The 13,168-nt window shown below is 34.2% G+C and overlaps 1 protein-coding gene across 1 annotated transcript; it reads left to right on the top strand.

Moving 5' to 3' along the window:
• The first annotated feature begins 4,796 nt into the window (after positions 1-4,796).
• On the top strand, positions 4,797-6,685 carry LOC148928450 (E3 ubiquitin-protein ligase RSL1-like). Its single transcript, XM_089057791.1, has 2 exons — positions 4,797-5,512; positions 6,235-6,685. Exons 1-2 carry the CDS (start codon positions 4,827-4,829, stop codon positions 6,305-6,307), a joined length of 759 nt encoding a protein of 252 aa, XP_088913917.1. The 5' UTR covers positions 4,797-4,826; the 3' UTR covers positions 6,308-6,685.
• Positions 6,686-13,168: the final 6,483 nt, after the last annotated feature.

Genomic DNA, 13,168 nt, shown 5'->3' with positions numbered 1-13,168 from the left:
ATACCGACCATTTGTCTAGGAGGCATCTATATTGAGAGAAAATAGAGGAAAAATATGTACAAGGAAAGAAGTGTTCTTCAAGTTTCTTGCACGCGCAATATCAACTTTTGTCTCAATTGGAGGTCCAGACATTGCCCGGTCGCCTTGATAGTTTAACTGAAAGTAAAAGATTCGTCAAGCTTGATTCAGACCGAAGGAAGTTACATCTAAACGGTTTGGTCCTGAGTTATTTTTTTTTAACGTGACAACAATTTCGTGAGATTTTTATTTCATATGGTTTGAAGTTTTATTGATTATCTAATGTCTTTCGCTCGGTTTTTAAGGACTAGATATCGTTGTAAGCTTTTAGTTGTATTTTTTCCTTAATAATAGTGGATTTGATAAACCGGTGGATCTCGTAGTTTTAATCTCTTCACGTTGAAGAGAGTTTTCCACGTAAAATCATGGTATTGATTATCGCTGCATTTTAAAATTAGGCCACTCTTTCAACATAATGAAAGTCCTAATAGAGGATGGAGAGAGTAACAAATAGTCCAAAATTTGATTAGAAAATATACTCCCTCTGTATTCAAAAAATAGAAATATTTGAAACGGCACGGGTTTTAATGCACATTTAGCAAAGTAAGTGAGAAGAATCGGTAAAGTAAGAGAGAGGAAAAGAAAAATGAGTAAGAGAGATGAAGATAAATAGTGAAAATAGAATTAGTGGATTGTGGGGTCCATGTCCTAAAATAGAAATATTCTAAAGTTTCTATTTTTAAAAAACAGAGAGTCCAAAATTTGATTAGAAAATATATTCCCTTTGTATTCAATAAATAGAAACATTTGAAACGACACGGGTTTTAATGCACATCTGGTAAAGTAAGTGAGACGAATTGTTAGAATAAGAGAGAGGAAAAGAAAAATGAGTAAAATAAGAGAGATGAAGAGAAAAATTAGTGAAAATAAAATAAGTGGATTGTGGAGTCTACCTCCTAAAATAGAAAGATTCTAAAGTTTTTATTTTTAAGGAATGGTCCAAAATGAAAATAATTATTATTTTTAAAAAACGCCGAGAATATCTACTTTAGACTTTGCATTGTGTCCAAGTCCATTAATTATGACATCATTAAGCCAACATCAGCACTGAAGACCAGTTCTCCAGACATAATTAAAACAATTTGTTGGTAAATCTTTCATTATCTGATCGACCCTAAGCACGTTACTATTACAATATATTCCAAATTAAATAAGATTTAATTAACTACATATTCGGTAGGTACTTAGACACGAAGCTTATACCACATCTCCCACACCGCGTTCACATTCATTTCATTTGACTAATAAAGCTATCGTAAGCTGGGACGTCTCTTTGATTTTATTAAATATACTCCCTCCTCCGTCCGTGAAATGTCATTCAATTTTGCTATTTTCATCCATCCGTGAAAAGTTGTCCTCTTTGGGTTTTTTTTTTATTTTTGATAAATGGACTTTATTTTCCACTAACTCTTTACACTCACATTCTATTAAAAAACTAAAATTATAAATATGAGACCATCATTCCAATAACTTTTTCAACTCACTTTTTTTTATAAAATAGTTAAATTAATTAAATATCAATTAATTAAAATATCAATTAATTAAATAGTTAAAAGAGAAAGAATAAAATAAAAAATACTATAAAGTTAGTGGTTTAGTGAGAACTTTTTATGATAATTGAAAATCATCTTTGATATATTTTGATACTCGTTCTGTCTCATTTTACGAGTCCTATTTGATATCAGCACGAAGTTTAAGAAATGTAAAAAAAAAATTGGTGAAAAAAGATAGTGAAATGTGGGTCATATTTGTATATATTACTTTTATAATAAAATGTGAATGAAAAAAAATTAATGAAATGTGAGATCTATTACCATTTATGAAATATTTCAATCGAGACTCCTAAACTGGGACGAGGGAGTACATCACAAAACTTATCAGTTACTGTCAGAAACTGATATTATGAATCAATGAACTGATAGTGGGTCAAAAACTGATACTCCCTTTTGTCCACCATTTAAAGAACCATTTTAGGTTGTTCACAATGTATAGAATAATCTACTTTATTATACTTTTAGTATGCGGACCACACATTCTACCAACTTTTCACACTCACAATCCAATATAAAACTAATACTTTAAATGAGTCTCACGTTCCACTGAATTTCTTCTTTCACTTTTCTTCACAAAGTCGAACAATTTCTTAAAATTCATACTGAATCAAAATGACTTTTTAAATGGAAGACGAAGGAAGTATGTCTTATGCTGCTAACTAATAAAATGGTGTTTACGAATTTATATACTCCCTCCGTCCCATAAGAATATGCACTCTTTCCTTTTTAGTTTGTCCCACAAGAATATGCACTTCCCAATTTTAAAAACTCTTTTATCTCTAATGATGTGGGATCGATTCCACACTAACAATACTTTAATTACTTTTTTCTCTCTACCCTCTCTTACTTTACCAATTTTGTATTAAAATCTGTGTCATCCTCAAATTAAGTGTATATTGTTTGGGGACGGAGAGTGTAACATCCCGGATTTTCGAACCCTAATTTTAGAGCCCTAGAATTTTATTAATGACGTGGGAGACGAGAATTAATTGATGAAGGAATTTATTTCATGAGTTTCTTTGTGACCGAGTCGAGTCTAGGGTTTGCGTTGGAAGTTTGAAAAGTCAAACTTGTTGATTATATGACGTGGCATGCAAATATTTGAATTAAAGGTGAAACTATGTGATGATTTAATTGTTTAAGGGTGAGTGAGAATATTAGGGAAATTTTCCATAAATACTAGCCACCTAATTCTTGAGATTTTCGAACCCCTTGACTCCTTGGAAAGGGAATTCTATTTTTCCGGATTTAATTTAATTCTTGGGATATTTATCCAAATTAAATTCAAAACCCAATTATTTCCCTATTTCTTAATGGGAAAAATCGAACCATATTATTATTTAGGTGATTTTTTAAAATCACCTATCTTTGGGAAGGAAGAATTTATTTTATTTTTATTGATCCCTTATTTGATTTCCTTCCATACCTAGAATTTAAATATTCTACCAAATCTTTCCATACCTCAAGAGATCATGCCATATCTTATTTTAGTTAATATTAAAAACCTATTCCTTATTTAAAAGGCACACTACATGCCTATTTCCAATCCCTAGTTGGGAGAATTCTTATTTTTATTTTGCTCCGTGATATTTTATTCTACTCCGTAAAATATACCAAACGAAATCTTGCTAATTAAAAGCCACAATTTTTGAAACCTACATGCTTGAAACCCTAGATTTTTTTTTTCCTTCTTCTCTATTCCACAATATTTGTTTTAATTAATTGTAGAGAATCAAATCTTACCAAATATTCTATTCTATTTACCTAAAGATTTTATTTAGCATTATAAATAAGAGAAACCCCTAACCTAGCCACCACAATTTTCGCCCTCCCACCCCCAAACTCTCGGCCTCTCCCTCTCTTCTCACTCTCTCAATTTTCTTCTACATTTCTCCAATAATCATCCATCCTTTGAGAGGAAATAGAGTTTGAGCCTCAAGATTTTTGAAGAACCAAGTCTTTACTTCGTTTCTACCGTTCGTTTTTCTCAAAAAGGTATTCTTATATTAATTCTTCTTCATCTAACCGATTAATCGATATTCTTGAACTCTCATGCATCTTGTTTGAGTGAAAGTGGGATAAAGGGGATATGGAATATATGTATGCATGTGTGCGTCGTGTGTGGCGTGTGTGTGTGTGTGTTGCGAGTGTGTGCGTGTGTGTGTTGTGTGGTGTGTGTGTTGGCAAAACACTCATGTGTGACATATGTTGATGTTAGATCTAGAGTTGAGATGCGAATGGAACTTATGTGATAAACATGACTTTGATTGATGATGTTAAGATAAATCGATGGGAAAAGGGAAAGCGTTGAGACATGCATGAGTTAGGAGTTTGTGTTGAATCTGATTTGTGATATATGCCTATGTGATTAAAAGGTGAAACCTCGGTTGCGAAGCAGGATAACAAGGGAAAGACCATACTTGAAATCTAAGCAGTCGAGGTGGGCTTTACTCTTAAACTCTTGTATGTGCAAATTTATGAATGTGGAGAGATAAGGGCGGTTTAACTGTTATGTCATGCCTATGTCTGTTTTGTTGTGATATTGTGCGCCTGATGCCCAGTTTGAGAGTTCGCTCCATTGGACTATAGCGCTATGGATATGTTTAAACGAATTCGGGTCTGAGTAGGGCCGCAAACCCTACCAGGCTGTGTACACGGTGGGATCGGGAGCCGTCCTTGCTAGTCGGCCGGTCTCGTGGGCGAAAAGTGTGGCCACACTTTCGTCGCACCATGGAAATGTTGTGATTGTTGAAATTGATGAGAAAAATGGGGAGATTGTTTGACTGGCCAGTCTATGGAAATAATTTTTGTGATACTCGTTGATCTTCATTTTTGATAAATTGTATAACCTCGAGTTCACTATGGTAAGGGTGGCATAACTTATAAAATATTTTGGCAACGAGTTCACTGAGTAGTTTCCTTTAAATACTTTGGTCAAATCTCTTTCAATGAAACCCTAGCCGATGTTTGGTGCTTTTAAGTCCTTTTGATAGCAGTCGCCGTATTTATTATACCCTAGGAAGGCGGGCTGTTACATAGAGTAGTTAATATGAAAAATTATGTCATAATCCATCTCCTAATTATATCATACCATTTTTAATAAAACAACTTGATATCTTACCCATAAATACCCCCAAACACCGTTAAATAACATCCTCTAGATTGAAAAGAAGAAAAAAAGTGATCATAAAAAAAATGGAGACGACGATGACTTCCATCTTGGCCATCTTCGATGAAGCCCTCTCTCTGACCGACCACTACACCTACGCCGACGAAGCCTTCCAAATCCAGCAAGCCCTCCACGCCTCTCTCTCTCTCTCCCAATCCCAAAACCATCCATCTTCCTCCTCTTCCTCCCAGACAATCTCCTGCGAGATCTGCACCGAAGAGAAGCCACCCTCCAACATGCTCGACTGCCGCCACTCCTTCTGCGCCGCCTGCGTGTCAAAGCACGTCGAATACAAGCTCCGCGACAACGTCATCGCCATCTCCTGCCCCGCCCCCAGCTGCGCCAGCGCCATCCGGCCCCACGCGCTGCGGCCCCACCTCGCGGCCGAGGTGGTGGAGCGGTGGGAGGAGGCGGTGGCGGAGTCGGCCATCCAGGCGTCGCAGAGGGTGCGGTGCCCTCACCCCGGGTGCGAGGAGGTCATGGTGAACGAGGGCGGGGATGAGGTGGCGGAGTGCGAGTGCCCGTGGTGCCATCGGCTGTTCTGTGCGAGGTGTGGGGTGACGTGGCATCAGGGTTTGGAGTGTGGGGAGTTTAGGAGAAAGGGAGAGAAGGAGAAGCTGAGGAGGCTGGCGATGGAGAATAAGTGGAAGAAGTGCCCGAGTTGTAAGGTGTTTGTGGACAAGACGGAAGGGTGTATTCATATTACCTGCAGGTGAGTCCCGTTAAATATGAAACGTTTGCTTTTCGGTTTGGGATTTTGTATAGTGTCGTTTTCTTAAGAGAGTGAAAAGAGTAGAGATGATGGTATTTCTGTATTAAGAAATGTTTTATTTTTACTGCGCAATCCAAAAAGGATAATGTTTCATTTTTAATGAGACAAAGGCGGAGTACATAGTAACGAAAGGAAGAAAAAAAACTACTCCCCCGTCCGTCCTATAATGGATATCACACTCTCTTTTTTAGTTTGTCCCAAAAAATATACTCCCTCCGTCCACAAAAAATAAATCACTTTTGCCATTTTGGGACGTCCACAAAAAATAGATCACTTTCTAAAAATGAAAAGTTTATCTCTCATACTTTTCCCACTTTTTCTTCCATCTCTCATACTTTACTCACTTTTTCTCCCTATCTCTCCTAATTTACCTACTTTTTTTCCTTATCTCTCTTACTTTACCAATTCTACATTAAAACTCATGCCGAACAACAATAGATCTATTGTTTGTGGACGGGGGGTATTAAACTTCCTTTTCTGAAAAATGTTATCTGTCATATTAATATAAATCTATTAGACTACTACTATTTTCTCTCTCCACTTAACACACAAAATAACTGTTCCTAAACTCCCATGTCATTATTTAAGTGTCCCATCTATTATGGGACGGAGAAAGTATTATTATTTGAATTTATGTTGAAATTTGGGAAATGTTGTTGCAGGTGCAAATTTGAGTTCTGCTATGTATGTGGAGAGAACTGGAACGATGCACACTGGAACACCTGCCAAGAATAGTGTCAAATACTTGTATGGTTTATAGAATAGAGGAACAGAGCAAATAGGATTGATTACAAGGTTGGATGGGTAGCCTAGTGGCTAGATCTATGTTTATAAGATCCAAACAAGAAAAAAAAATAAAAATGAAAAATACAAGAAAAAGAAATATAAAAAAGAAAAGAAAAGAAAAGAATATGAAAGTAGAAGACACATGTGTACATGTAGTAGTTAGCTTGTTAAGAATTCAATAATACTATAGTAAGTAAAATAGTTTGGAAAATTTGCCTATTTTGACCCACAATTTCGACGCTTATAACAATTTTCGGAATCAAGAACAATCTGGAGTTTATCCATCCGAATATTTTCAATTAAAAAATAAACTCTAATGGGATCCTAATTAAGTTAGAGGAAATCAATATACGTTTTTGTGGTCGCTATCCAAACAACTTACTCCATCTTTAAAAGTAAGTGGCGGATCCAGGGATGGGCAGGAGGGGGCGACTGCCCCTCTCCGACGACCCGCTACCATGGATCCGGACATAGATTTTCCATAGACACCTCCTCCGATATCGCCCCTCCCCCTCCGTTACTTTCGATAAATTTCATTTCGCCTCTTCCCTTTTAGGATCCTGGATCCACCGCATACAACAATAGAGACACAATTTTCCCTTCTCGCTTACATTATTTTTTTGAAAAACAAATAAAGTACACATCAATCTCGAGAAACAAAACTACTTAGAATGCATGAATCCTAAATTCGATTATGTTCTTGTTCTTTATTCAGAGTTTTAGAACTTGTTTTTAATTAATCATTAGATTTAATTAATTGTCGTTATTTGTTGGTTTTGTAAATTTTGATTATACGCGCCCGACCGCTTACGTCTTCAAAACTTGCATCGCCAGTATCGTGTCCCATCATCTTCCTCAGAGATTGTTCGTGCATTAAACAAAATAAATTGGAATTTCATTAAATTAATTTGAAATTGAAATTATCTAATTCCGACATTTTTTGGGTGAAACCCAATCAAACGAAGATAATAACACGCGATCCCCGAGTAAAAGAATTTATTTTGGGCCCAAACCATTTTACACAATGGTCAGTCTAATCATATTCCATTTACTTGGGCCCAAATAATTAAATCAAATGGCCCAACCAAAGTAAAAGAACATTTGGCCCACTCATTTAATTTACATGGTTCTAACTCTCAGTTATTATCAAAAATTAAAAAAAAAATAAAAAAATGCCCGAATTACAATAAAGAATCGGACTCCCACAATTCACATATCATCGTTCTTTTTATTTCTCATTCTCAAACCGCCGATTTCTTCGTCAAGGGATGCCAGTGAGACACGATAGTGCAACAACATCCATTAACCATTCCGTCCTGGCGGGAAGGCCAACCTTCCATCAAAAGTAAGAGCACCGTTACTAATACTCTCAGAATGAATTAAAAATAGAAAATGAAAATGTAAGTTAGATATTAGAAAAAGTATCAAATTCATAAGAAAATAAGGAAATAGTATTGATTCATAAGCATTTATTTATATAAATAATTATTTCTTTTTTCTCTTTTTAGTTAGGGACGATTTTAAATTTTGGTCTATCTTTTACATAAGGATATTTTTCTGTGAGAAAAGAAGAACAACGGTTGAGGATGTAGGAACTGGCAGCGGAAGCGTGCGGGGATTTCGAATTCATAATTAATTTAATAATTAATCGAACAAATAAATCACATAATAATCGGATCTATTTAGCAGATTATTTAGACAAAATCTATTCGCGTAATTCTCACATGTATCATGCTCATAACTTGAATTAATCATGCTTTAAGTATATTGAAACCTAAAACGTGCTTTTCTACGGAGCAGAAATAATACCTTATTAATTCTCCAAAGAATTGATGATGGCTAGCTACTTCTCCATGTGACGCTTTGATTACTAGACCACGGATCTTCTCTCTGGTTCCCGAACTGTACTCCAATATCAGTGTGGGCTGGTCTCACCGGAATACTAGGACTTAATAAAGAAGACAGAAATTCTACTCCACGGAGGAGATGAAATATTCGCCCAACTCCTATAGGGGGGGGGGGGGGGGCGAAAATTTTGAAAACAATAATATGTTGTGTTATTTTTTTGTCTCCTTTATTCTCCTATTTATATTAAGTTCCTTTTGGGCCCAAACAGAGATCTATGGAAGGTTTTGGATATGGGCTCAACCAATATACTTTTTACTAATTAAATTGAACCCACAATTTAATATAAGCTTTAATTGGAATATTACGAGCAGCCACAACAGAAGTAATATTGAACTCTCCTCATCCAAATCCGAAATTATAAGTAATCTGGGTTCCGTTTTAACTTTCATTTCTCGCGCTTAAGATAAAAATGTCCATTAATTAATTAATGTCTGCTATGGACTTAATTAATTAACTTCTTATTAATTCTAGGAGTGGACTCAGCATGAAACGCGAATTTATTATTCATAGAGTGATCAAACTCCAACTAGCTAGGTTCCGAATAATAAAACCTTGTTTCGCGCTCCTCCCGATGACATTATCAAACGAGACTCACCTCGCGCACGACTCAATATAATAGCAATCCTAGCACCGCTAGATATTAATCACCACTACCCAATATATCAGGATTATTGGATTACGAAAAACCCGCACCATTTGATAAGTCAAAGTAATGCATAATCAATACCGTATGCTCAATGCGTTACATTGATTAAGAAACAAATATTTATCAAGACATCGCCTTTCAGTAGATAGCACAAAGACAACTCTCGCTGTTAAATCCGTTTAGTGCTTTACCACACCAATGTCATCTTATTTCAGTAAGGCTTTGAAATATGCGGACTGACATTGCAACCTTTCACGATGGATAATCTAATTCTATCTAGGTCGTGAAATTCTTCTTTTTCTTTGTTTAGGACTGACCGTGTTACTTTAAAGTGGACGCCGCCCACAACCGGTCTACTAAAACAAAGACTTAGACTTTGTTAAGTTAACTTATACATTTAAACATGCAATTAACATCCATTAAATGTAAAACATAACAACATTATGACAAAAATAATTTGTTTTATTCCTTGGAAAATAAAATAAGAGTTTTACAATATTCAATCACTCGAAACGTGATTTCTATTATACAAACTCTAACAGAGGAATGGTTCAAATGAAAGAGTACGACAATTGAAAAATGGATTAAAAAAATTTTAAAAAAAACTTAGTTTTTATAGCCCAACAGGCGAGCCTGCCAGCCACCGGGCTAACCCGCTTAACCCATCAGCCAAACAAGCTAGCTAATTTTTTATCGGGTTTTTTGTAGGCTAATCTTTTCAACCCAATGAGTTTAGGTTGAACTCACATCTTTATTAGTAATTAACTGGTTCATATTCCTAGTATGAAATGATTCTTTAGTTGGTCAACAGACTAATCGGTTCGGGTACTAGTCGAACCGACCGAATTAACCAACGCTAGCTATATACTACCATTACCAAAAAATGGTCTTGGTAGTGAAAGACACGGATTTCAATAAAAAAGTAGTTAATACGAGAGAAAACGAAAAAAATGATTGAAGTATTGTTAGTAAAAAATGAGACCCGCCTTATTAGAGAAAAAATCTTAATAAAGACTAATTTTGATTGACGGCTCAAAATAGAAAGAACAATTATTTTTCATGGAGGAGATAGTTGTAATAAATTAACATAATTTATAGTATATAGGATAATTATTTTTTCATACAGTATATTTTCAAATATGAACTTTTTCTAATAATATTTATACATACATGACAAGGTTTGTGTTAAAATGACAATATGTCTCTTAAAGTGACACCGTGACACCACATATCCAGCAATATTATAAATGTTACATAGCAATATTATAAACGCTACATAACAATCTATATACAGTGTTGAATATTGCTGGCCGAGATTTTTACACTTAAGCATTTTTTTTATTGCCACATGGCAGCTTATTATTCGTCCACATATACAAATGATTGACTAGGAATGGTGGTATGATGTTATTTGAAGAGGTGTTGTCATTTTAACGCATCCGACGTGACAATAATTATATATTTTCATGTTTTTTATTCGGTACAATCATATTTCTCTTCATGATAAAAAGTAGTATAAATCACATTTTAGTGTCTTTAATTGAAAATGTGTTTTATTAGCCAAACGAAAACAAATTAAAGATAATCATTTTCTTAATCAACGATAACTGCAATTAACAAGTCATAAAACCTACTAATGTTGTCGGTAACTGATTTTGCACGAAATTCAAGAACATTTTGAGAATTTAGGATCAAGAAAGTTATGGATGTAATGTCATTCATTTAATTTCCAACCATTATAAGTAGTCAGTACACTGTAAAGACAAAATTGAGTGGGGCACCTTTGAAAATGTTGGGGATTTTCAACCATTACTTAAATATAGGTTTTTGGCTTTAAAACCAGAAACTTTCACCGAATTCCGGTTTTTCCCACGAACTATGAGATTAATTTTTAAAACCACGAACTTTCACATCGTTTTCTATTTCCCAACCCAACCCGATTAACACATTTCCGGTGCAGAAGTTGTCCAACGTGGACAGCTGCAAAAATGACATGGACGTCGGTTTATGACCCTTAAACGACGTCGTTTTGCCCTCAATCACAATTAAAACACTTAAATGATCAAAATCAATCAAAATCTCATAAACCCTAAACGAAATCGTCAGATTCGAATTCAGTTAGATTTTGTTCATCTTCATTTCGAATTCAGCCGTTCCTCAGGTAGGCGAATCAATTTTGGGTGTTAGGGTTTCATCTTCAGAATCGCCTTCACAAATCGTCATCAAAAATCGTCCGCACAAATCGTTCTCAAATGTGTTATTCGGGTCAGGTTGGGAAATAGAAAACGATGTGAGAATTCGTGGTTTTAAAAACCAATCTCATTGTTCGTGGGAAGAACCGAAATTCGGTGAAAGTTTTTGGTTTTTAAAGCCAAAAACCTCACATTTTAGTGTCTTTAATTGAAAATGATTTTTATTAGCCAAATGAAAACAAATTAAAGTTAATCATTTTCTTAATGAACGATAACTGCAATTAACAAGTCCTAAAACCTATTAATGTTGTCGGGTACTGATTTTGCACGAAATTCAAAAACATTTTGAGAATTTAGGATCAAGAAAGTCATGGATGTAATGTCATTCGTTTAATTTCCAACCATTATAAGTAGTCAGTACACTGTGAAGTTGGTGATTTTTAACTATTACTTAAATATATATATATATAGGTGTGTGATCAAATACAAACTAAGTTACGGTAATAACTAATAATTAATATCAATTTTGAATGTTAAAAACATCAACACAAAGACATAAATTTATCAATCTTCTTGTGTTGATAAACTTATATTTTTGTGTTGACATTTTAAATTTACATGTTGTATTGATATAATTATGTCTTTGTGTTGATAATTGTAATACACAATATTGAAAGTTATTAGTTATTACTGTAAATTAGTTAGCACACTGACGCAACCATATATATATATATATATATATATATATGGGGTAATATGCATAAAAGGGCAATAAAACTTTAGTCTAAGGCATGGGTCCAATTAATAGTCTTCGAATCACTCATACATTATTGAATTACTACAACCCATCGTGCTCATCAAGAATGACATACCACCTCTCGTGGACTAAGACTTGTCTAATAATTTTAATTTAAATCACATTTTTTGAATCTATATGATTTGTATGTATCATGATTAATCTTGAATTTCTCTCAATCAAATCAGCCATTATACTACTCCTAGAAGTGAAGAAAATGAAGAAAATGAATATAGGTAGCATTTTGTTTCGTAGATCAAAGTCATATGCAAATTCGAGTATATTTTGTTGATTTCAGATCAATATTTGTGTTAGTGTTTAGATTACTCGTGTATTTTTTCTGTAATTTCATGATTATTTTATGTAACAAAATACTCCCTCCATCCCTAAAAATTTGTCACTTATTTTCTTTTTCGTCTGTCCCTAAAAATTTGTCATCTTTCAACTTTTTATAATACCCTTTGTCCCACCTTATATGATTGATTTATTTATTTTTCATTGTTTCAAAAAAAATGATAATAAATAATTAAATTGGAGAGAAAGTAAAGTAAGAGAGAAAATAATATAGAAGAGTATTTCTTTTGTTCTGAAAGCCAAGCAATCACTTGAGCTGGGATGGAGGAAGTATACTTCTTCTGTACCATAATAGATATCATTTTTTTTTTAGTTTGTCCTATAAAAGATGTCATATATTTTTTTAGAAAAAAATTCTCACATATTAATATTAATATAAATATATTATTTTCTCTCTTCACTTAATACACAAAACAATCTCTTCTAAAATTTCATGATATTATCCAAATATATCATCTATGAGACAGAATAAGTGATGAATATAGATGTGTGTGTATATAAAAGCATGGCACTAGCTAGTGAGTTGTGATGTGGGCAACGTTGGATTTCATGACATTATCCAAATATATCATCTATGAGACAGAATAAGTGATGAATATAGATGTGTGTGTATTTAAAAAGCATGGCACTAGCTAGTTAGTTGTGATGTGGGCAACGTTGGATTAATTATCCTAATCCAATGATGAGTGTGAAGGATTAAGATTTCTAAGTATGTTAGGTGGGAAGAAAGAGCAATTTGACAAGAAGAATAAATAAAGAAAAATTGGAGTGGCTATAAGTTGATGCTAGCTGATTCTGACGAAAGAATAACGAAAGCAGAAATTGAACCACCATTCTGTATTCTCCTCATTTCCAATAAAATTATACTATGATCCTATTACAAATATCAATTTTGCGGGTTCTCAGTTTATTTC

This window comes from Salvia hispanica, chromosome 4, assembly GCF_029641045.1.
Source record: "Salvia hispanica isolate PSC_SH4W2 chromosome 4, Shi_PSC_v1, whole genome shotgun sequence".
NCBI lineage: Eukaryota > Viridiplantae > Streptophyta > Magnoliopsida > Lamiales > Lamiaceae > Salvia > Salvia hispanica.
Note: the sequence above shows the minus strand (reverse complement) of the source record. Positions and strands in the feature narration are given on the sequence as shown.